Source organism: Ciconia boyciana, chromosome 3, assembly GCF_034638445.1.
Source record: "Ciconia boyciana chromosome 3, ASM3463844v1, whole genome shotgun sequence".
Classification (NCBI taxonomy): domain Eukaryota; kingdom Metazoa; phylum Chordata; class Aves; order Ciconiiformes; family Ciconiidae; genus Ciconia; species Ciconia boyciana.
In genome coordinates, this window is record NC_132936.1 from 124,316,447 (window position 1) to 124,342,566 (window position 26,120).

At 38.2% G+C, this 26,120-nt stretch overlaps 1 protein-coding gene across 4 annotated transcripts; it reads right to left on the reverse strand.

The window, feature by feature from the left end:
• Nucleotides 1-25,704, reverse strand: SANBR (SANT and BTB domain regulator of CSR). Of its 4 annotated transcripts, none has more exons than XM_072857495.1 (21): nucleotides 25,357-25,704; nucleotides 21,858-22,023; nucleotides 19,720-19,906; nucleotides 16,281-16,374; nucleotides 14,924-15,195; nucleotides 14,029-14,087; nucleotides 13,061-13,221; nucleotides 12,071-12,157; nucleotides 11,859-11,969; nucleotides 9,721-9,844; nucleotides 9,380-9,532; nucleotides 8,992-9,137; nucleotides 8,515-8,614; nucleotides 7,682-7,714; nucleotides 5,982-6,081; nucleotides 4,842-4,936; nucleotides 4,698-4,726; nucleotides 4,527-4,600; nucleotides 3,385-3,473; nucleotides 2,949-3,002; nucleotides 1-2,023 (listed from the first exon to the last, which is right to left on the reverse strand). In XM_072857495.1, exons 2-21 carry the CDS (start codon nucleotides 22,005-22,007, stop codon nucleotides 1,871-1,873), a joined length of 2,271 nt encoding a protein of 756 aa, XP_072713596.1. In that variant the 5' UTR covers nucleotides 22,008-22,023; nucleotides 25,357-25,704; the 3' UTR covers nucleotides 1-1,870. The 4 variants fall into 4 exon arrangements, with proteins under 4 accessions (XP_072713596.1, XP_072713597.1, XP_072713598.1 ...); XM_072857496.1 differs by having other exon boundaries at nucleotides 14,957-15,195; nucleotides 25,357-25,703; XM_072857497.1 differs by having other exon boundaries at nucleotides 2,911-3,002; nucleotides 14,957-15,195; nucleotides 25,357-25,702.
• Between the last annotated feature and the right edge of the window lie 416 nt (nucleotides 25,705-26,120).

Here is a 26,120-nt window from a genome sequence, read left to right on the forward strand (position 1 = left end):
TTTATTTCCATTACACCAAGACAAATTTTCAAAATTAATACAAGATAAAAATTCAAGGTGGTTGGCAAGGGGAAACAAGATAGACTGCATATCATGTATGTTATTTTTATATGCTCAAAAATATTTTTGAATAAAACAATACTGGCACGTAGAACTGGCACTTTCCCAAAGAACAAAACCAGCGGAATTTTCCCTTCTCTTCTAGTCAGTAGTTCTATGAAAACTAAACACACATACATGCAGCCTGCAACTGTCATAGCAAAGTTTACCATGGGAATTTGGAACAATCCTCTACCAGAAGTCACAAAATTGTAGCAGAACACTTATTCTACTGCATTTTTGCACCCGGGGGATTTTATAATGCTTCCTCTTTCAAAAAAACAACAATCAGTCTTCCAGTGTTTACTATAAGTGCTTAAAACTGCATTGCTACTTGCAAATGGGCCTGAGGCATTAATAAAGCCTTATTTATTTGATACAGATTAAAGCACTCCTGCAAAGTTACCACTCCTGCCTGAAATCAAAGCCATTGAAATCCACAGGTTTGGCTGTTGGTTTCATTGGGCTCTAAATTTGCTATAGCATTGGACAAAGCACACAATAAACAACATTCATTTTTAATTGTTTCAATAAAAATCTTCCACCTTGAAAGCAGTATTTTCAAGTATTGCTATCCTAGTCTTCTAACGCCTATTGAAAATCCTCAAGAAACAAGACAAACAAAAAAGGCCTGAATGGAGAGAAGAGTGCATTTAGACAATGATCTCCCTCTCCTTACCCCACCCCACCCTCCCACCCAGGATCTTGCTGACTTAATTCCAAACTCACAATTTATTGTACAGCCGTGGCCTGGAACAAGCTTTCCCTGAGCGCTCTTTCTACCTGTTTCAAAAAGTCAGAATGTGTTTACTTGAATTCAGCCATTATTATTGCCATTATTGCCATTTTCTTTGCTAATATGCAACATATTTTCTAGGCAAGTTACTTCATTTTGGTAGCCCTAGATTTCACATGTAGACAAACTTGTATTCTATTGCTCCAAATACAGAACTTGAAAGTGCATCTGACTTCTAAACAGTATTATGCAGGCAGGTTTCAGAAAGTAACTAGACCCAAAAGATCTACATGCGCAAATCTTCATAATGATTCATCTCTGTTGAAAGATGCAGAATTAATAGCATATCTGCTTGGAAATTTAGTGGCATAGCATCACTAAGAGAAAGAACTGCTTTGCATCCTAAAGTCTGGATATTAGAAGGGAATAAAACACTGTATTGTGCAAGAGGAGTCAGACATGGAATGGGAATGAGTATTAATTTCGCATACAAGTAAAGCAAACGTTTCACGTGCAAGATGCAATACTGCATCATCATGGCATTTAAATAATCTTTGGAGGTCTAGTCTCTACCTGCTACCCACCTTCACACGAATGGGAGTTGTGCGATATACAGAAGGAAACCTCAGAACTGCATTCAAATTTTGCTTAAACTAGTCTAAGTCACAGGTATTGTCACGGACTTTAAATGCAAATCCCCACGGGACTGACCTAAAATGTACCATCAAATACACAATATAAATACTCTAAGTGACTTGTGTTAATGCTGCTGACTGTACTCAGAATTCAGTAGTCTTGCTTTTTCCTTTTCAGTATTTCTAGCATACTAAAAGGCATATTTATGTCTTCCCCCATAAATAAAGTTAGTCTAATAATTTAACTTTGTAGATTTATAAAATATTTTCTATGCAACTTAACACAATAGCCTAAAAAAGCAATGAAATTTAAATTTAAGAAATAGTATATTTACAATTAAAATAAGTACAGACCTTATTGGATTTGCATTCATTTATCGCACAAAATAATTTACAAGGCTTAAAGTAATAAATAAGTCACTGGAAAGCTTTCAGAGGTGTGCATTCTCTGTACATCCGAGTACAGTAGTTTCAGGAAGCAGTAATGTATTCTGGATAAAGTTTCTTCATGAGTCCTTATGTTGGACGGCCTTGACCAAAACGGGATTTTGACCTGGATTAAGAACACATAAGAAACAAATGTACATTATTACTGCTAGAATTTTAAATTATTGTCCAGTCAGTTCTCTAGTAGAGTATTTGTTTGAAATTACTTTCATGTTAAAGTGTCTTCTGAGAGAAGAAGAGCGGGGGAAAAAAAAAAATCTCACACTCAAAATCTATTATTGAGAAAGTTGCCTTTCTGCCAGGATACCTGTACCCACAAACTACATATTCATACAAAGGTACACAGCTGAAAGAACTGTGATGTCAAATATCTTCTTTTGAAATCACTAATTCTACAGAAAGAAAGTCACATGCATTTTTTGGACAGAAATAAGACCTGTGAGAAATTCCTCTGACAACATATTTGAAGGTTCCAGCCCATCCCTTAAAAGTTTGTCAGCAACTCCACTATAAGCTTCAGCTCATGAGGCTCACCTGCTGGCCAAATTATGACTAGTTCTAGGCTCTACAACTGCACACGGTGTGCCAGCTTCGCAGTTCATTTTTGTTTTATCCGTCTAAGGTGTAGAAGACGAATACGTAGTAATGTAGGTTTTGGTGTGTGGGGCTTTTGGTCTTGTTTTTGGAAGGAGGCCAAAGAATAGGCTAAAGAATCTTGGCTAACACTTTTCCAGTTATCCATAATTTTGCAAAAATTACCTTCCAACATATAAGCTATAAAGCAGTTCTTCCAGCATGGGTACAAGAGTTTCATTCTCTTGGCTCTAGTTTAATTTGACAAAGGAAGCTTTCACACCACATATGGTTAACCTGCTGCAAGGGATGCTGATTCAAAAAAATGTGTATGAAACGAGGCATGTTTTCCTTTAACCATCCACTACCCCCCCTCCTGAAATCCATGTTCTGCTTTTTCCTTTTATTTTAAAATCTTACCTGGCATTCTTCTCAGCATTGTTTTGTCGTGCACTGACCTGAGCTGAGGCTTTTATCTGAGCTTCAATTCTAGAATAAATACCTCCTGCATACTGGAATCCAGAAGAGGGAAAAAAAAAAATAATAAAAAAATCACATTTTGACATTATTCCAATTTAATCAGTGACTTTTCATAAAAATCGCTAATATTCAGCAGAACCGATGGCATACTTTGTTTCATTACTGCAACCCAGTACTGAAACCTTTTAAATCCATCCTATTTTCCATGGCCAGTTTTTAAAGGCAGTGAACTTAAAATATTATTTTAAACTATTTTCCCAAAGAAATCATGCTTGGAACAAAATGAAGATTGATAAAATTCAGTTCTTTAGCTTAAGTATTGAACAGATGGTATTTTCATTTGTGTTACATATTTTTGTTACCAAGGCTCACTTCAATTCTGTAAACACTACATTGAGACAGGACAAATCTTACTTCTTTGCTGTCTTTTGACTTGACTCGATCAAGGTCTCCCAGTCTCATTCTTATTAAGTGCCCTGTAATCTCAGACATTCTTCTCTGATCTGTCAGAAATAAGAAAAAATATTTAAGAACAGAGGTTTTCCTTGCTACTGAATACAAAGAGAAAATAATTAGACGCACACTTTAGTGATATTCTATTTGTAAAAATGGCTTTCTTTTCAGCTCATATAAAAATCTCGAACAACCAAGATCCTAGATCCTGATGCATAATGTAGCTTCAGCAGTGTTCTTGGCAGATACCAGAATCAGCCTGAGGCATACCCGAGATCAAAATCTGTGGGAATGGTTTTGAGGTAGAGCTTTTCAAAACAGTAAAAATACACAAGAATCTCAGGAGAGGACAAAAGGTGGAACAAACGAATACAATTCTGAGTATTTTTAGTCAGAAAGACTGAGAAAGAGATAGAAGTGAATGTTTATCTCTGTTTATCTGCACAGACAACAAATGGCGCAGGGATGTAGGAAAAATTACTCACATACTTTTATAGTCATCAGATGACACAGCTATAATCTCTGTAGGTTATGTGCTGACATTCCAAATAAAGAACACAAACCATGCTAACATACACTTACAGTGGAATTTTTCTTTTTCTCCTGCAAACTTGGAACTCCTTTCCAATATTTTCCCCAGTCAGTATGCCCAATGCTGCCCATTTATTTTTCAATCTGTGTGCGAGACTACAATCTATAGTTTTATATGGTGGATTTTCTTTACATTTTCCTGCCACAAACATTTTTTCTCCTGTAGAACAGATGAGATTGCTAGTAAATGCCAATCAAATCCTGAAGTAACATTTTCAGGAGTTCCTAGCTGTATGAATATTTTTGTACAGTTTGGAAGAGTCCGAGATTGCTGCGTGTTTTGGATACAGCTGATTACTAACGATTAGCCTAGTTGAAATCTGTTCTCTTCCAGATGAGGAGCAACTATTAAAAAAGCCACCCAAAAAACCAGTTCTATATCTGAGATTAAATTCAACCTAAAGTTTTCTAAGTAGCTGTATTTTAAGAAAATTTGCCATTTCTTGTATGAAAGAATAATTTTCTTTGCATAATAGTAACTTTATGAAAGCTAAACTCATGCAAGAACAGACCATCTTCTCTTTGAGCATCCTGGTTGAATCTTAGTGACCTGGAGGCATCCCATTTGTTCTGCTGCATACTGACACTGGTTAGAAAAGAAAGATGCACACAATGTTACCAGTAACAGTTTACAGAAAGGGATATACTACAATATGTTCTCAAGGACTTTGAAAATTACTTACATGAATGGAGATGCATCTCGGGAACTTGACTATCGAAGAAAGAAAAAACACATTAAGTATGTTTTAAGCTCAAGTCCAAAACTTAAGAGAATTCCTCATTATTCAACCCAACCAGAGAGGCTGGTTTCACAGCTCTGATTTTACCTTGTCAGATGGCTTCTCCTTTTTCTGAACACTAGGTGATGAAACCACTTTCTTTGCGTGCCGGTAGGACTTCTTTAATTTCTCCTTTCTCCCTGCTAATTGAATAAATACCTACTCATACCACCACAGATACTTAGAATTTCTCAACTACACAGCTACAAAAGAATTTTTTCCCTCTATTCCTTTACAAACAGAGAAAATGAACAGGCTATTTTCCCTTTGTTAATGTTGCAGGCATGCTAATACACACAGATTACTTGAACACTTTTCTATGAGAAGTGTACAGGAACTCAAGTACGTATTTAAAATGCAGAGTGGTTACACATAACTGCACAACTTTGCTGTTGTAAAATTAAAAGCAATTGCACATACAAGCTACATCTTTGACCACATTAATTCAATCAACAAGCTCTGAGTGATACCAGACCAAGCAAGTTTAAAAGTTTTTGTGTGTGTGTTTTTGGGGTTTTTTTTTGGTTGGTTTTTTTTTTTTTTTTTTTTTTTTTTTTAAATGCACTAGTGCACTCCAATCCCTTTGAGTCAAGACAAAAAGAACAAAGAACTGCCTCTGTTCAAATGACTCATTACTAGGGTGGAAAGGAGAAGCTGCTTTTGGCTTTTCACGTTCCTAAACCCCTTATCATATTTAAAAGAAAAAACAAACAAACATCTGTTTAGATCATATAGAGCTTATCTCCTATGCAGACACAATTCTAGCCATGTTCTCTAGTCATTTCACTATGTAACCAGAAAAATATTCTGGAAAAAAAAAAAAACAAACCAAAAAACCCATGCAAAAATATGGTCATGTAGCTACTGCCTTTTCTTCCAACATTTATCTACAAGAAACTTCATAAAAGTAATTTGATAGTCTTTCCTGCAAAATACGCCCTTGATCAACTTTGAGGAAATCTCAGACATGAATTGTTGTAGCTTTCCTTGTGTGCCAGTGATTTTTGATGGCACTGAGCAGTGGGTCAATTTGTATCTAAACACAGAAAAACTAGAAATAAAATTCAAGTAACATTATTTTTTATTTTAAATATGCCTAAAGTTTAAAATTTGCTTACAGAATAATTCTGCTGCCTTGAATCCCTATCTCTAAATTCCAGGCAGGATGACTGTTGAGACTTGTTGTACCTGGTTTCCTGCACACTTCTTCTTCATCCCCCACTTCATCCTCAGTGACCTCTGAGCCGGTGGTATACTCCTCTTCTTCAGAAAACAGTGACTGCTGTTTCTAATCAACAGGAGGAGAGTGCCACAGATTATAAGTGAGGCTTGATTCATATTAAATGATACAGTAAATCTGTTGTCTTCAAATGTAGCTCCATATCTTAGTGACGTAACTGTGTGCACAGTTAGGTCTGAGAATATGATTCTCAAATATTGAGAAAGTCATTTCAAATCTTTGCTTAGAATGTTTTGATAAATATTTTTATTTATGTTTCTTCCAAGCCATCAAACATTGTAAGAGATGCCCAGAGAGACCGTAGAATCTACATCTTCAGAGATTTGACTGGATATGAGCCTCAGCAAAGTGATACAGCTTTGAATCTAACTTTGAAGGTGGCCCTGCTTTGAGACGGGGAGGAAACATATAAGATGACAACCAGAGATCCCTTCCAACCTATATTATTGTGTGATTCAGTGTTTAGTACCCAACATATCGCTGGCTATATTATTTTTCTAATTAATAAGAAAAGTTACGTTATCGTAGCAAATACCTGAGCTAGCCACATAATCACAGAATACAGGAAACTACAAGTTTACTTATGGTTCTATTGAGGCTTGCTGCACCTTGCAAACTGCCTGAAATTGCTGAGATACTCAGTAATTAAATACCACAAAGCGCGCATATTGCAGTGCACTACAAGTACACACGGACTCTGTACACCAGGGCTAACTGCATTAATAATTTATTGCAAGGTGGTCTGGAATATCTGGTTGGTTTTTTGTGAACTCACCCTAATACCTAAAAAATTTTTTTCCTTCCATCTCTTGTACATCATCACAAACCACTGGCTCCAATATCCACTGGCTCCAATATTGCAATAGATGGGGTCGCAATGACTAGGGGTCACAGTGAATAGTTCCTAACTGATCAGCACAGCATAATGGAAATATTAAGGAGCGTGATGTTTACGTTGCTTGAATATATACATATAACTTTTAAAGTAAGTGATAATGAGTACCTAGTAATCCATGAGAAATGATGAAGTCCAAAATGGACTGCAAGTTCAAAAAGTTTGCAACAGGAACAGTCTTAACACAGGACAATAGAAACATGAGACTCCAACACAAGTCATCAAGAGTGACAGAAGTAAATTGCTGCTCTCTAGCATTTACATTAAAAAGTAAATCATGTGACATCCTATGCTGCTGGAAGAATGACTCCCCATCTTCTGCGTTTGACTAGGTCCTCAACCCTGATAAAAGCTTTTTGCAATGAAGTAGCAGCATAAAGAAGACATGAAGCATCTCAGACAAGCCGTCAAAAAGACAGACACTTAGAAACTACGACTTTGATGATTTACATTTCTGTCAGCCTAACGAACTACTAAGAACTGATGCGTGCATTGCTGGTCTATTGTTTGTTGTCATTTATAAAAACATTTAAAATAAATTTTTAATGTTTATTCAAGCCAAAGTAGTACTTCACACATACTTCATACTTTCTTGTAAAAATTGTTGCTATACTGCAACCCCCAAATTAAAGCAAAAGTAAGAAAATACATTTTCCTCCAAATTAATTAGAAAATAAGACAAAAATCGAAGCTAGATATCTGCCAGTGCAGAAGAGCAAATAATTAAAATCATGAACAAAATATTTTACTAACCAGCTGTAAAGTCCAGTTCTTCAAAGAAAGAAACTGTAGTCACAAAAAGAGAAAGGCATATAAGTTAAAGAACTAATAATAACTAGAAGAAAAAAAACCCACCTGTGAGTGGAATTCTAAAAATAGGAGTGGTATGTTATAGTACAGCAATCTACACTGGGAAGTCCTAGAAGGCCTATTCTCATCTTTACCTAGAAATTTTGGTGGAATGACTAAGTGTGCAAGCAGGTTGTGAACTACTAATTGATTAAATGCAGTGAATTCACGATCATGTTTTAATTTGACTACACTTAGACTTAGCACTACAAATATTTACAGCGGATTTTAATCAAAAAAGCAGTCTGGAGCGGGGCGGGGGGGGGCAGTTATGTACCAGATGGAGTTTAAATGTAATAGCCTCCCGCATTTGTTGCGGGAGAGCTGCTGCCACTGTTTGAAATGCTCACGGAATCAGCAGCATCATGCTACCATCAGGATTGTTGGGTTACCAGAAGTTCCACAATGGGTGCAGAACTTCAAAAACTTACCCTTGCATGAAAGCTCTCACCAGTTTAAGAATGAAATGGAAAGCACAGACATACAGGGAATTGCCTCTGATATACAGAAATATTTCCGGCAGACATGGTAAAAGTTTTGCCTTTTTGCCAACCAGGTATTTTGTACCTGTGCTAGCCTATGCTATCCTGCAATGCTCAGCAGCGCACTTCTTCCTCCAAGAACATACGTTTTTTGGTTTTAATAAAAGTTGTCTAACGAATTCTCCAAAGTACCCTTGTACCTAAGAATCTTCATTATCAGAGAGAAGGGGGGAAAAAACATTAGCAGTCACTCACAGCATTGATTTCTCCAGTTTTGGGACCCCACGGCGTATTTGGTTCTACAAGCACATCACATTCAATGCCTTTTTCATCACAGAGCCCAATACCCGAATCACTTAAAGAGAAAGATGTGAAATGAAAATAAGACTTTTATATTTCATAACTTTAGAATCAGTCTCTCTTTACTCATCATGTACCAAGAGAAGACAGACCTCCAAGTCAGCCACGTAGCATTTTGATAACAATGCATTAAAATATAAAGATAGGAGTGAATGCTTATGGAGGTTGAATGACTAAATGTCTGCTCAAAATATAAAAGGAAAAAGTACTTGTTCTTCTCTTCCCAATTTCCAACTAAACAATAAAAAATAAGTTACCTTTAAAAAGGCCTATGTCACCCATTTTAAAATGGGAGAGAAATCAAACGTAACATGCACACGTGTTACATGTTGAAGGCTAAGTTATTTCAGTAACACAATACAATATTCTTACCTGTTCTCATCCTTGGTGAAAGGAACAACAATAACATCTCTATGATGGAGCAGATCATTCAATATTTTAGTAGTCTGAGATGGCAAAGGATCCCCATCTTCATTTCCTGAAGGCAAGTCAACCATGTGATCCCTCACTTGGCAGCCCTGCGATACATATACGCACAAGATCAAATACTCGAGTTAATGGGAAGAACTGATTTCAGTAAGTACAATAACAAAAGTTCAACTTTAAAACTTCGTGTCCCAATGTCCTAGCCTGCCTTGGGACACTGCAACAATTTACAGTCCTTATTTTGGAAAAGATCTACTTTCATAACACACTGTCACCCCCCCGCCCCCGCTACGTGTTATGCTCTTTTAAAAGAGGAGAGCTAGTATTGAAGTACCTTTGGGAGGGTTGTAGGATCAAATCGAAGTACTTTTTGGTTACAACAGGGATATACTCCTGTCCCACTCGAGCCCAGAGCACTTGCTACACCTGGATAAAGAACTGGCTGCAAATGGTACTGGCAATGGGAGAATTCAGTACACAGGAAAGACTACATTAGAGTAAAGAGAGAGATAATGAGAGGTGAGATTACCGATGGACATCAAAATTTTGCACTATAAAGAACATATACCAAGCTTTATTGCCATGTATTTTCCAAACTGCTTTAATCCCTGCCTCACCCCCCAAAAGTCACCCACAACAAGCCATCTACAGACAAACAAGTGAAAGTATACTAACTTGGTTACATCTTGAGCAGGTCAACCAATTGACAGTCCCCCAAAGACGCCAATAAACATCCCGCCAAGATTTTAATTCCTCATGAAGGCCAATTAAGTACTCGTGGACTTCCCAGGTTTTGTCTCTGAAAAAGCAAAAGGTCAGGTTGCATAAAGAGTCATAACTCTGCTTTGATCCTGCCACCAGAAAGGTGAGGTGGATAAGGAGCAGAACACCACATGTTCCACTGGTGAAAAGCCTACAGAAGAGTTTAGAACAGGAAGGATACAATGTGGGACAATCGTTATTAAATTCAGACCATGACAGAAGAGCCTATATTCTTTCACAACATCCTAAACTTACTAATAACAAAGAATTACAGCTTGATTGATCTCAAGCTCCACATACTACAAATTTATAAGCCAAGATAAATATCAAGCCTTTTGGAAATCAGGAGGACCATAAAACAGAGGAAAACCCAATACACAGGCTAGAAGAAATTAAAATATGCACATGCAAACAAGTTCAGTCATACTGCAGTTTTCTGTCTTTAAAGTAGTATGTTGTGCAACAGAAACAAAGTACTATTCTATAGTAGAAGTAATAGCAGTACATTCTATTTATTTAAAAAGCCAATATAACATGTTTCTATGTATCTGCAATGCAACAGCAATTACTCAGTTAATAATAAAAGTTTGAAAATATAAGACCATGTCTTTTTGATGAATCTGAGACTTCTGGTCTTAAAAATACAGCCTTTGCTCCCTCCTAGGGATAAAACAACACACGCCTCTCCAGAATTCTAAAGAGAATACACAACCTGCATGTTATCTTCCGAAAGAGCAGATACTGTTTTCTCACAATTTTAAGCCCTGGCCTGAACCATTTTTTATTCTATATACGTCTAATCTAGACTAAGTGAGTAGTACTTCCAACAGGAAGTTAGTTCTAGGTGCCACTAGAGGACCAATAAATATAAACCTATTTTTAAGTCATTAAAGATAGGCTTGTATTAGCTTATAAGCCTGAATTCATTAGTGGCCAGCATCAGTTCGCCTAAGGAATGGTAAATGGATTCTGCATAGAAAAGCAGTCACAAATACCACAAGGCAAATAATTAGAACCTAAATAATCCTCCAAGTACCTTTAAAACCCTGCACATCTATACGCGAGGAATTACATAGCAGCTACATACAGTCAGCTTAAGTGAAGTACAATTAATGAATTTTACGTGGCTAATCACCAATGATCCTAATAGGTCAGGACAGGGTCGCAATATTCAGTTCTATTTAGACTGTTAGGGAGAACTTAATCCACGCCTTGGAATTACTGGTGGGAGGTAACACTAAATATGTGCTGCCTTGGGAGCTGACACTGAACTGTGTTTTGGTTGTTCCGAGTGAAAGACATTTGACAAGAAAGGTCTCCTGTTATTAGTTTCCCACCATCTTCCTTAAAGGGGCACGTGGGGAGGGAGGGAAGTGCAGCTGATCACGCACTGATCTTCATTAAGACAATCCAGCTGTTCACAAACATGGATCAAACAGACAGAACTGAATTAAACATTTGTGCCAAATGAATAAGGCATAGACACAGAATAGGTCCTGGAAGCTCTTCTGACAAATACTTTAGAACAGAAAAACAACTGGCAAAGTTTATTTATAGTAGTCTTTAAGCAGACTGAGTATTTGATTTGACAGTATAAAGTCAGTCTAGAAAACACTTGTTAGCATTTCTTTGCTGGCAGAGGTGGCTCTATCATTCAATAACAAACCTTGTAGAAATGCAGCTTTTTAATTTAATTTGTCATCAACTACACATATCTTAAAACCCTTTGATGAAAGAATTAGCAGAGTATTTTCTATTTAAGGCAGTACAACCCAAAATAGCCCTCCCAGTAATCGTGGCTGTAGTTTTTCCATTTCCATTCAGCAGCAGCACTCTTGAATGAATTTCAGAAGTCCATCATAATGCTCCCCTCCCCCCCCTTTTTTTTTTGCTAGGTAATATAAGAAGTTGAGATGTTTCACACTGCTCTTCACATATCTATGACTTAATTTAGTAATTTGAGTATCCGATAATTCCTAAACATGTAGTATTTTTTAAAAGCACCCAAAATCATATAGTTGAAGAAATATTTTTATGTATATATTCACTACCTTATATGAACATAGACAATATTCCCGTGTTGATCTATGTTGATTTTTCCTGGTACACAAGGAATTCTTCTTTCAGTTTCTTTAGTTAGCAGCTTTTTACATAAACAACACCTAGATTTAAAAAAAAACAAAAAAAGTACTGGAGTAAGAGCAGGACTTCGAAACCCAGGGACTGTCCTTGCAACTGAAGCAGTAATAAAAAAAGACCATACCTGTATAATGTTGCTGCATTTCCTCGAGAATCTGGATTTAGGTACTCTGGATCAAACAGTCTCTCAATCTTCTTGCAGAAAAGTTTACTATTAATGACAGCAACACAGCCTACCCATTAGAAAAAACTGAAAATTGTTTTACATATAGTGAGACTAACAATTATATTCTCATGATATGCAAAGTCACCATATTTCTTTCAGAATCTAGCTTTTAAAGGGATTTTCCTTTAAAATAACCTGTTTGGATAACTGGTTCCTGACCTGGTCATCTCTTATATTTACACAGATGTGAGGAAAGAGATCCCTTAATTTTTTCCTCTATAATGTTCTTTGTTTGCCAATGTAAACTGCCAGCTTCCACCTTGACTAAAAGACCTTTTATTAATGAATACTTCTCCGAAATTACTTTTAAAGTTAATTCTAGAAGTTAATTCTAATTCTAAAAGTTACAATGTCTTCATCTCTACTGATAAAAATACTTCCTTACTTTCACCTTGCTTGTCTGTCAGTCTGCCCTCCAATAATTGGCCCTTATCTTCATACTGACTAAGCTGGAGTCCTTATGTATGAAAGAGTATTCCATCACAACTATTCAGCCTTTCAGCCACCCTAAATTCTATGTCCAAACATCAGAGTTCAGAGGATGCTGAAGCCAAACCATTCTCTACGAATTAGGAGCATGTCAGTGCATAAAAGGTTCCTTACCCTAATCCTGGCTCTCATGTGAGAATTCATGAATAATTTGTCCATATCACACCCCTAGTGAGGCCTTTCCTTTTGCGTGTTTCCTATAAAAAGCTCTTTCCTTTTGCTCACAATTTTAATATAAAATTCTGAAGTCACTTCATGATATTCTGTGTTAAAGATACATTCTATGAGAATATAAATTGTATATATATCACTTCAAACCCCACAGCGTCTTAGCTGTTCTGAAAAACTACCCAAAAGCCCAACAGCACTTCAGTAGTGTATCACAGGGCAAAAAGTTACCTCTTAAATTTGTCCCTTTTGTCCTTCAACTCTTCCACTTCATTGTGTGTGAACAGATCAGCAATGTGCGTGACAAGATTAGCATTGATACAATTCATGTTACATGGCGTAGCTACAATAGCATTCATATTTTTGTGACAGTAATGAATGCATTTTTCTACCTAGGAAAAATAGAAACATTAAAAATAACGTTAAGGAATTCTAGACAAAGCTATCTCAAAAGATGTACTCATTGCTTCAAGATTTTTATTTTTTTAAAGTGTTGTGTTTTGGAAAACTGTTTCAGTTCAACTTAAAAATAAAAAGCAAGTCTCAGATTTGTCTAAAGGAGACTCTGAATTAACGTGACTCTGAGTTAGTTTGTGTTCTCCTCTGGAAGGTTTCTAAAGACCACAAAATCACCCCACAAATGCTTCATCTTCAGTAAGTGGTGCCTTCTAATTGCTTGTAAAAAGAGAACGCGTTATACATAGTATTGCCTGGATCTCAACTTAAACAGCTATGTTTACTGTGTATTTAATTGTTGGTCACCCCAATGATAGAACTTTTGACAAACGTTTTAACAAACAAGTCAGTAGATATTACTTATACAGAGCTGGAGAACCAGATCCTAAATTGCAGAAGTGTCATTCGTGTAAAAAGAATATAAAACAAAAGGTATTCATTGATTTAATGATCTTTTTTGATAAAACCTATCAGAAGTCAGATACCGATGTTACTCTAGATCAGTCATCAGAAGGCAAATCCAAGATCCCACTGTCACATTTAAAAATAACTTACTCTAAGTTTTCTTGCACTGAGATTCTGCAAGTATTAGATTACTGCATTGAGTAAGAAAGGTGGTAAAAATCTCAAAATGTTCTCATTGCATCATCTGTTTATGTAACAGCCAAAGCATAACAAGCTATTAGACACCTGGTAATTAACTGTGCCCTTATGGCAGAGAATCTTTCTTTCTTAATACTTACTAATGAATCCATCTTCAAAAACTCAGAAGAAATAAGAATTGATATGACATTTGATGGTTCTAAAAGGCAACAAAAAAAGGGGGGGTTTTACATGAATTCTTTTGGTAATTTCATATCACATCCCTCCCTCTGCATATTTAGTATCTGTTTTAAGTATTATTTTACCAATCAACCTGTCATTACATCTTCCAATATGTAGAGCATTTTCCATTTTAAGAAACAAAGTATTGGTTTACCATTTAGGTGGCCAGAGTACAACTATAACAAACTGGAATTTATAAAAACTGGAAAAGATGGCTTCATAGGGATACAATGATTAAACAATTACACAACAAGATTAATTTCCATCTGTAGCCATCACACCCAGCTGAGATTTTGCTTAACATAACCTTGGCATTGCAAGTTATAACACTATTCTCTTGGTTTGTTTATATTTAAAAACAGTGGTAGCAAAGGCTGATAAAAAGATTAAAAACTTGCCTCAAATTCATAAAGGCAGAAGTTCTTCTACCATTGTATCAGATTGCATTGAAATTTTAGAAAATATTGCAATTGTACCGATGGGGAGCAGAGGGGAAACAAAACAAAACCCAACAATCATCAGTGTTTTAAACCTACCACTCTGTTCTTGTTCAGAAGAGGTCTGAAGAATCTTAATTAAAAACATCAGATCCCAAAATATATTAGACCTTTTTCACTGCTTCAGCTATCAGGATGTTTCCTCAAAACTGTCAGTGTTGACAAATCAGAGACATCTGTTACAATGACCAGAGGATCTCTGGCGCAACGCTTTTCTAACAAATGACAAGCTTCAGTGCAACAGTCAGAAACAAAGAGACTGCAGCTCAACTGTATCAAAACCACTAATCTTCCATTAGTACAGAACATAACGAACCTAACAACAAGTGATCTACACGCTTTCTTTTACCTAAAGTGGGCATTTCATTAGCTTCAGAATCTTTAGTGTTCCGTTTAACATATCTTATCAACCAGTCAAAGATGTGAACGTCACAGTGCACTGAAATGTCCACCTCTTCCCAGCGCTGGGCATCTACCGACAGATATTCAGCAAAGTATTTCATTTCCGAAATCAAAAGGTCTCGAGGACAAACAAAATCTTCTTTGAGGTTTTTAGCTTCATCACACACATGGATCACCATATTTGGCCTCAAAAAGAAAACAAGCCACAAACCAAATTAGGACCGTAAGCCAATTAGAACATCAAAACCGATCAACAAAGATCTCGTCTCCAAATCTGGATCACACATTGCAACACTGATGTCGCTAACAGGTTTTTATTAACAGAAGGAAAATAAATTGCAGTTATTAACTACTAATACAAACTATTAATAGAAACTGTTGTCAGATAGCATTGCGAGGTGAAGAACACAAATGCATATCTTCTGACACATAATCAGTGCGATTTAACTGTTAAGTTAAGGGACCAGAGAAAGAAAATTTCTAGCTCCAGTCCCTGATTTTGTCTCCAGTTTGTTACGGGATACTACCTGAATTACATAGAGAAATTACGCATTCTCTCTTTTTAATTTTCTTGAAAAAATAGGCATATATAAGCCCAAGTTACTGAGGCACCAAGGACAATAACAGCATACAACAGCAATTTTCATCTGTGGAAATGAAAATTGTTTTATTGTATATTAAAATGTCTATTTCTTAAGAAAAGGTCAAAGCTAGAATCAGTAAATGCTGTCTCTACAGAAAGATGGTTACCGTTAGGTTTCAAACAAACACATTATTCTACATGTACTTGTATAGCATGGAAAACAGGGATGTGATAGTGTGAAAACCAGTGATGTGCATGGCTAGTTGAATTTGTAGTAAAATTATTCATTTGTACTTTTCATTTACATTTACAGCTTTCTTTTCCCGCTTTTACATAGGACAAATCTATGCTCACATAACATTATTTTTTTAATTAAAATGTTATTGAGCATCATTCTTGTTTCATGCCTTTTTAAAATCAAGTTATGTTTCCTATTCTTGCCACAGCAGTAATCAATCACTCAGAGGAACACTACGGACAGATTTATAAATAAGCTATCCCTAGCACACGTAAGAAATTCTCAAACCAACCCCTAGTATTTCTGTAGCAATGCAAGGCTTCAAAATTTCTTACAGCATTTATTAGGATGTTCCCAGCTGTTTTCTTTCTGATAGTAGAAAAGTATGAGCAATTTAGACATGTCAGTTCTGTAATCCCCTAGATAACAAACACACAAAGATCTTCTTACCCCTGGCTTTCATCAGTGCTTTCTCCACCTTTAGGCACAGGACCTTTCTCAGAATCTGAAGAACAATTCCTTGTGGAGGTTGTGCTGGGCCTTCCTTAAATGTAAGGAAAAAAGGCTGCATTAGAACAAAAATGCCTGACCTTTTGCTCTTCAGCATCTTGGAAACGCAACTGAAGTACAGCTCTCATGGTGGAGCGATGTTACACAACTAGCAACAAACCTGCTACCGTAAGGGCTACTAGATAATCCAAATTCCTGCTCTGAATGCCATGCACTGGCAACTCAGACCAGCAGCATTGCTGGGCTGCCCAGAGACTTGGCTGCAAACCCAGATGGGTCCTGTCGCAATAGAGCGGGGTAAGATTCACGCAGAGTCTTCAGCATTTCCTTCTCAGAATGCAATCCATTCCTTTGGCTCTCCTTGTCTGCTTTGTGGGATGTGGGTCTTAAGACTGTCACATCAAAACTACTGTTTTCAGGAAGCTTTGCTGCCAGGATATAACAACTTGAGACTAACTCTGCTTCTTATCCATAATGTATTAGCTTTGGAAATAAGTTGCTTCCAAACAGAAGCGCAGAAGTGTCTTAAGATGCGTCTCAAACGCATGGCTTAAAGCAGCAGATTATATAAAACAATGCTCAAAGAAAGCAGACCATGAAATTTGTATAGTCCTAGAGCTACATCATGTAGCTTATTCCAAGAATAAAGGACAGCTGCACTTTAGTTCAAATAGGTTATCTTCACAAATGCACTACAAGCAGTGGAACCTGGACACAAAACCCACTGAACTCCAGGAGTTCTAGTCACCAAATCCAATGAGTTCTGGATGAAGGGTTAAGACAACCCCAGCATTCAGACATTGAATAACTTTTTCGACTGTGATGAATGGATCCCTGCAATCTGAAACTTCAATAATCTTGCCTGTAAGTCAGAAAGATCATTATATTTTTTAAATAATGGAAGGGCACATATCTGTCTTCCACTGATGAAAACCCATAAGGTCATGATTTTCCACGATTAGCCCCTAGTCTCAGATTTCTAGGAAAAGAGTACCAGAAGCATCTTTTCCCTCTCATGTAATGTAAGAGGCTGTACTCTTCAGAAGATGACTAAGATAAACCCCTTCATCTTACGGCTAAATAACTATAGCAGACTGACACCAAAAATGATCTGGAAGCTCCATACAGTTCAGAACACAGCAGCGATGCCCTTCAGGAAAGCAAAGTTATCACACCAGAGGCAGAAGAAACAAAACTTTCTCCAAAGATATAGCCTAAAGCCTTGCGCAGTTAAGCCTTAGGAAGGCCATACAGAGGGAACACAATTAATAGAAGGGGAAGATTTACTAGACAGACCCTAGTAAAACCTTGGAAGGGGCTGGGTCAGCCGCAGCCGTCAGGGCAGCCATTCCACTGCAGGCAGATGAGCTGTGGTAGCATTAAAACAGCCAAGGTGGGAGTCCTAGATTTTGAATGCAAGGTAAGGCGAGTATTTTAAAGGAAGGGCCTGTGGAAAAAAAATGACGAGGAAGAGTTCTGTCTGCAAATATTAAGAAGTTTATTTTGAACACAGTGAAGTTATTTATTAAAGACAAGGAAATAATGCTGACAAAAATATGCAACACAGCCAAATTAACGGGGATGTCTGAACTTCACCATACATTTCTTCCTATCTTTTTTTTCTTCCCCTTCCCCCCAAAGCTTATACTTTGACTTCTGAAAGTTAGTAATAAATACTTTGGGTAAAAGGCTATCCTATGTGCTTGTTTACTACCATAATATGCATTCAGAGGGACTTAACAGCAGTTTGCCTTATAATTAGCAAGTAATAAATGAGCTTTTATAACTCAGCCAAAACCAGAATCCAGCTCAAAATGAATTTGGTCTGATTGCTTTTTCTTGCTGTTACTCATGTCTACAAACAAATCCAAAACAGGCCCAAAATTCTTGATCCTAACAATAAGCAGACGTGAATAAATCCACTCAGAAGTACTTAATTAAACAAAAAGCATTTACAAATAGGCTTTTCTCAAATCCCCAACTCTGAAATATACAAGTACCTCACAAATATTAAGAAGGCGAGTTCACTACAAGCCTGTGAGAAAAAGATTAATTATCCTTATTTTATATCAACAAATTACATATAAACAGGGAAAATGATTTATCCAAAGTCACAAAGAAAACAGAGAAAAATCTCAGGCTAGGATCTTGTAGCAGGAAACATTAGGGTACTTAACTGCATTAATACTTATTACATGTATTACATTGTTAAAAAGAAAACATGCACTAATTGTCTAAAGAGTTCTATAAGCAGACTTAGCTTGTTAACTGCCTACTGGGAAGCTACTAATCTTGTAAGTAGCCACCTGTGGGTGCAAGAAACATTTATTCCACATTAGGCATGTAACAAGCACATAATTGAAAGCTGACTGGAAGCATTTTCAGTCTACACACTCCATATAAAGTTTTCAAATATCATCTCCTGATTAGAGTCATTAAAAACATTTTATTCGTTCTCCAGCAAAGGTTAAACAGCTGTTTTTCTTCTGCAAAGAGTACAGTGACCAGAAAGCTGCAGCACTGTGAAGGACATCATAACAGAGAACATTTTGTTTAAACACTTCACTGTCTTCTGAATTTTTAACACAGAAATTGCTTACTCATTACTGAAGCAAATTTCTCACGCAACACATTTACCAAGTCCTACAAGGCACTGAAAACATGTCAGTCTACAATGAAAACCAGAGAATAACTATCACACAGTTAATTACAATTTCTTACAGGAGAAGTACTTAAGGAGATGTTGACAATATCTAGTTGTGCTGTGACTGAAATACAACTATTAGGACCAGTCCTCTTCTGCCAAATTATTACTGGGACACATAATTGACCAAAACACATTATATGTCCTTGCAAGACTCTCTTCCATCAAAAAGTAGCTAGACTACACTCCAACTCCTGTGTAGCCATCTTGCCAGCGAGCAGCATGGCAAACACAGGGCTTGTTGCTGGGAGAGAAGGGTCTGACCTCAAGGGATCACCTTCTCAGCCTTCTGCAGCTTTTCTACACAAAACTTCGTAGTTATTTTAATAACACAGCTTAATGTGAGTGCAAATGGCTGTAGGTTTAACAGTACAACACTGGGGATACAAAACAGGAGAGTAATTCCTCTCCCCACTAAAAATCCCAAACAGAGGTTTTAGCCTAAGGATTTAGGCCCTTTGGAAGGACAAGCTATTAAAAATACCCAAACAAATATCAATTCTTAATCTAAACTAACTGAAAGTGACTTCATGTATGCGTTATATTTACAGTTAACTTTCTTTTTCAAAGATGAACAAGTACTATTCCTGGGTGGACTTACCACTCAGGACAGAAAAGCATGCACATACTGATTATAATCAAAGCCAATATATTTCAGAATGACTAAAAACATACCAGTTATAGTAATGGAATCCTGCCCAATAGCAGGCTCCTGAAACTCTGTCTGTGTATCGAGCAAGGAGGATTTGATGTACGTAGCTAAAGTTTCCACAGGACTCCCACCAGCGGCCATCAGGGGATTATACTGGTTGTCAACAGGTGAACTTCCACTGCTTTTTAGTTCATCAAACCTTTTTGCACACTGTCACAAGATTAAATGATAGGACAATGAAGCAGTAGCTTTCAGTACATTTTTAATAACTATGATTTGAGACGGACATTGTATTTCGTTATATCTTTTGCATGTGAACAGTTACTGATATTAAGCTTATAATGCTTCCTATTTAGTTAGTGGTATCAGGAAAGTACATAAATATACAGTAAAATAAGATTTACCATAATTAACACTCTAACAGAAAGAGAAAAAAAATAAGATGCAACCTGTTTCAACCTTTATTTCCTTAAACCCTGTGATTTTAAGCCTGCTCTTCAAAAGGGAAAGTTATGGTGAGAGTTTAAATTCTCTTTTTGTAACTAGTTCTTTTACCATGAACATTGTCAAATACTATTAAAAGTAGCTATAGTAATTGGTTCACAATTATTCTTCTTTTACTTTATGACTTCCACTCTGATTTGGACAAAAGGAACTGGTGATTTCCACTGCAGTTCTAATAACCTTCCATTCCATGTTTTGATGAACTAGAAAGTCCTTCCGGTTTGTAAATTTGTACTGATACAATGACAATTACAGGTTTGGTTCAGCAGAATCCTACACACAGCTAATTTACACATCCAAGTAAATCTACTTAATTCTACCAGGGATCCTCCTGTGACACAGCTTGTCAGGCTCCATTCAAGCAGCTGGTTTTATTTATTTATTTTGGATTGAGATAACTGACATTGCTGCATGCCACCTGCCCCTTTGGGAGAGGTGCGCACAGTGACATCCTTCTGATATTAATGTAGCATCTCAAATTTGTAAGGATGCCAGTCTACTATATACAACAGATACATAAAAGCACAAGTATACATTTACTTAATTGCCTTAAGCAGGGACTCCACATATTTGAGACACTTTGTTCTTTTAAAACAGAGTAACCAGACATGTACTAATCTATCATATTATCTTAATTAATATGTGGAGAGAGCTCACCAATACTTGTATAATTATTTTATTTGCTTAATGTACACAGTACTGTCTGCAAATTGAAAAGCAAACAGTAGAGGACCGCCCCCCAAGCACTTTGCCAAGCACTTGAAAGGCAGTAACATTCCACAGAAGCTTCTACTCCCAATCATTCACTTTTATGTTCTAAATACAAGGTTACAGTGATGCCCAATAGCAATGCTATAAATGTGAGCTGACACATTTGATTAAGTTTGCAAGAAAATAAAGACAGTCGGCTTGTTTATTTTTCCAGCTTTGCTGAATCACAAGGGCAAAAGACATTCTCCTCTTTTAGCTTACTTCCTCTCAGAACTGAAAAATTTAAAATTATTATTTAAAAAGAGGAAGCATTTCACCAGGAAATTCAGCAATCCAGAAAGATTAAATATATGGAGGTACTAGGTTCTTCCAACTCTATTCCAACTAAAGGAAGAAAAATCCATGTCTGGTAGGACCAAGCAAGAGGCAACTGCACTCTTAACTACCTAATGGAGATCTGTAACTCATACTTCCTTAGAATTGTTGGAGATCTGTAACTCATACTTCCTTAGAATTGTAGTGACAAGCATAGAAAGTTATCAGGTTTGCTAGTAAGTATACCACAGTCTACATGAGGTTAGTGGGTACCGCCACCTTTTCCATGAAAATCTTAGCTATGTAATTTGAAATACGTTAGCACAACTACTTTTTTTTAATTCCACTTTTTAATTTTTACTTTCCAATAATTTTTGTTCTTATTCTATGTCAGTTCTAATGAAATAAAATGCAGAATGTATTTCTGAATTTCAATGTTCAGGTTTTGTAGAAACAATGTTTTTTTTTTTTTAATCTACTGCTCATTTAACATTTTTGATTCTTTCGTTATAAACTACTTCAGAAAAAAAAAAAAATCCCTTAACTTCAATTTCCCTCCCTCTCCCAAAGACATCTTCTTCTTCATAAAGTACTGCTTAAAGTATACAAATTCTTTTATTAGTAAATTCACCTCTTTGGATGTATATCCTGGAACTAGCCTTGCCACGCTGTCCCAGTTGATAGGCTGAGGAACACCAATTAGGGAACACAGGATCATATCCAAAACCATTTGATTGTTGTCATATGGAAAGTTATTGTTTTCTGAAAATCCACGACTCATTTTTGGCTACTTAAACCTAGAACAGAAAAGTGTCATTAGCAAGTGTCACTGCATGGTTTGCTAAAGCTTCATCTACGTTACCTGCAGTACTCCATAAGTTACTATGGGAAATGTTTACCACAGCGTTACAGTCGAGTACTAATGCTTTATTTGACAAAATTCATGTATTCATACCTGCAGCCTCAAAACCCCGGGGGGAGAAGCAGATGTACAAAACACACCAAAACCAACTCAACAGCAGCAGGCACTACCTACCACTCCTTTGAGCTGCCTGATTCCAGGAAGGATTCACACCACTGATCCCTCCGATGCAAAAAAAAAGCCTCCCACAGTCTCAGAATAAACAGCCTAAGCAACAGAGGGACATTTTAATTTAAATTTACTTACATTCAAATACACTTGTCTGTTCCCCCAAACTTTCTACTGCTCAATTTCAGTCTCCTCTTGCTCTGCCTATTTATTTTGCATATCTGACTGCTATTATATAGGAGCCAACCCAGGGCACCCAGCTAAGGACCATCGATAATACTTTGGAGCCAGGAAACAGAACACCTGGATGTCTTTTCAGCTCTCATCCTGAAGACCTGGCTTTTGAGTTGTCCTAAGGCGCTCATAACTCACTGATTAGCTAGGATTATCAGGGAAAAAAAACCTTGTTCCTTCAGCTTCAAGTTGAACACCAGAACAAAGCATACAAGGACAGTAGTGATCACTTTTTTTTTTTTTTTAAAAAAAAAAGCATTCCCTCTAATTGGAAAAAAGTGTTATATTGAGGGTTTTTTTTCTTTTTCCAAATGAATTTTATGTATAGCACCAGGGAACGCAGTAGAAGTTCAAGGTACTGCTTCAGCATATGCCGGGAGAAAACTGCAGGTATTAATCAAGACTTTCATATTCAAGTAGCGCACAGCCAAAGAGCTTAGTAAGGACTCATATTTGGAAAGCACTTTGGACCTTTTCTGAAGTACCTTAATTTCTGTTATTTATGTGATCTGTTTAAGAGTCACATACAGAATTTTGACTTATAAAGCAAGGATTATAGAGAATTTCAGAGAAAATACACTTAGATGATAGCAGATTTAACTGATCACTTGTTACTAAAAGTATACTACACATAGATGTTTCTTTTGCATCACCCTCTTTTTAAAAGAAAAGATGCTTAAAATATACAAAATAGCACCGATTTTGTTTCTGACTTTAGAAGCTATTCCAGCACTTTTTTTGTTTGTTTTGTTGGCAGAAACAGAAGTCACAATAGCAGGTAACTGTAAGCTTTCATCAAAAAGAGCAGCTGAATGAAACCATCAGAAAGAAAAAACTCAGAACCCACCAAGATAATTCTTAGCTTTCACATATTCATGAGATTAAGGGGGGGGGGGAAGCCACAAACAAACCACAGAAGACAAGTCCAATAGAAAAAGTCATACCATTTTAGCAATTCTATCTAAATGAAATCTATTGCAAAGCGTGCCAAATAGCCAGTTTTAAAGGCCAAAGGTCCTTCACAGACAATAAGAGCCCAAACTTTCCAACTAAGATAGATGCCACTATGAGGTAAAGGTAGGTCAGTCCCTGCAGTCACTGAGTCCTTTGCCCTCATTCTGATAGTACTATCAAGTGGTGTCACTGTGGTAATTCTGTGGTGGAGACTTCTCACTGTCAGTGCACAGACAGATGTCAGTATCAATTATATTTAAGCCACTGAGTATCTACCATATCTGCTGTTATGAAAAGAAATAACCGGGCCAGAACAGGCCAGCACCAGTGGCAAACCTAAGTGGTTATAAAATATGAAGCTGACTTCTTGTGCTACCTTGTATGCATGTAGCAGCTGGTTTAAAAATATGTTTGAATGAGGTAAGTAAATGATGGAGTATTAGAATCCTCTGGTCTTGAGCCATAAAATACACTTAATGAAAGCAGAATTACTAGCAATATCAATATTGCATAAATCACCATTTTAAGGACTACTTCTATGATATGATTATACTGGCTAATCAAAGAAAGAAAGAAAAGCAGTTATTCTGCAATAGTTAGAGTCCATAATTTAAAGGAAAAAATTTTGAGTACTTTGCTGGTAACAAGTTTACGTACACATCAGCACTGTGGACCATGAAGCAACCCGACCATGAAGGGATGACAGGTACTCTAAAACGTAATGACACGTTCAGAGAGGATGAAGCCTTTGTCTCTCAAATATTTTTTCATTCGCTTATTCTGTACATTAAAATACAGTTTTATATACGCTTATTACTGCAAAGGTAAATGAAGGAGCATACTTAATTACAAGCATACAGAAGTTAGGTCTTTTTATTTCTATTCTGGAAAGAGCACGGGACTCCTCTTTGTGCCTTTACACATGATACTTAACATTTGCCTTTTTGTCCTTTAGGAAATCCTGTCAGAAGTATAGTTAAAGACACATGCAAGATTCTGTCTCATGCAAGAACAGTGCACTCCATAAGAAGAGCAACATAAAGCCTGTAATAAATCATATTGCTATGAGAGAGAAGGCAACTTCTACAGATTCTCTCCAGTTTATTACTGCAAGTAAAGCTCAAGCTAATTCTCTCCTCAACCATGGAAACCGGAGGAAAAAGTTTCAGAATTGTTAATTCTGACCAATTCATTTCATATGCACAATATAGAAAGATATGTGACAACAGGAATTTTTATTAATACTTAGAATTCTAAATTAAGTGGTGCAAAAGATTCCCAACACTTTAATATTTTGTAACACTGATATGACTTAAATAAAGAGTTAATTCATTATGCAGGAAGTTGGTTTACATTACGGAAATGCACTGCCTCATTTAAGACTGATTTTTTTTTATTTAAAGCAAAGAATCAATCTAAAAATGAAGAATTACTATCCCCTTGGCACATGCATAACCTGCAGGAAGGTAAAGATGGTGGGATGGGCACGAGGTTTCATGCAGAATCCTTAAATGCAACAAAGTGACGGTGCAGAATGGGGGGGGGGGGGGGGGAGGAAGAGAAATAACAGCAACTTTGATTGTAGTATGCCCACATACTAGTCAAAATAAAAATTAAAATAAGGTACTTAAACAAAAAAATAAAAACGGATCCCAGTTTGGGGGGCAAGATCCTACAAGTGCACCCAGGCTCCTCATGAAATACCGCCCTGGTGGGACCCGCCCTCAGCAGCTGGGACCTCCGCCAGCCACCCCAGTCCTCTCCGACGGAGCAGCCCCCCGCAGCTGTCAGGCACCGCTCCCCGGTGTGAGGCGCGGAAGGGAAACCCAGCGCCGGCGCTCCCGGGAGGGCAGGAGGCTCTCCCGGCTTCCCCCGGCCGCACCAGGGCAGGGCAGGGCAGGGCAGGGGTTACCTGGCGGGCTCCCAGGCGAGGGCTCGGCGGGCGCGGGGCAAAGCGGCGCGGCGGGACGGGTAACGGCTCCTCCTCAAGGCGCAACGCCCGCCGGGGCGGGCAGAGGGACGGCGGCGCCGCTCCCTGAGGAGACGAGCGACGCGCCGAGCGCCTAGCGGAGCGGAGCCGGCGGCGCGGAGCCCGGGCACAGCCCGGCACGGCCACTCCCGCTGAGGAGCTCGGCGGAGCCACCCCGGGGCTCCTCAGCGCGGCGGGACCCGCGGGCCGGCCCCGTCCCCACCTGCCGTGCCCGAAGCGCGGGAGACTGGCGCCCTCACACGCCGGCGCCGCCCGGCCCCACCCTCCCGGGGAGGCGGAGCGCACGGGCGAGGAGCGCCGCGAGGGGGGCGGCAGCCGCCAATCGGCGCCGGGCGGGTGGTGAGACCCCGCCCCCTCCCGCCGGGGACAGCCAATCGGACGGCCGGAAGGGTGGGGGAAATGCGGCGGCGCGGGCAGTGCGGGAGCCCCGGCGCGCGCCGTGTTGCGGCGGCGGCCCCGCCTTGTCGCAGTGCAGCGGCGGCAGCAGCGCCCCCTCCCGCCTCGCGCCCAGCGTCCGGTAGCCTAGCAACGCACCGCCCCGGGCGGGGGGGCGGGACCGCCTCTCCCCGCCTCCGCCTGACGTAGCCGTGACGCCAGACTGCGCCTCCGCGTCGTCACGCACCACTGACGCAGCCAGACCTCCGCCCGCGCTTCAGGCTCGACTGATTGGGGCGGGCGGGGGCGGA

Excerpts from the sequence above, each read along its gene's own strand:
- SANBR (XM_072857495.1), bottom strand. The coding sequence starts at position 22,007 with ATGAGTCGTGGATTTTCAGAAAACAATAACTTTCCATATGACAACAAT. Across the intron at positions 16,375-19,719 it reads GGATTCCATTACTATAACTG|GAAGGCCCAGCACAACCTCC; the intron begins GTATGTTTTTAG and ends CTTACATTTAAG. Across the intron at positions 13,222-14,028 it reads TTTTGAAGATGGATTCATTA|GTAGAAAAATGCATTCATTA; the intron begins GTAAGTATTAAG and ends TATTTTTCCTAG.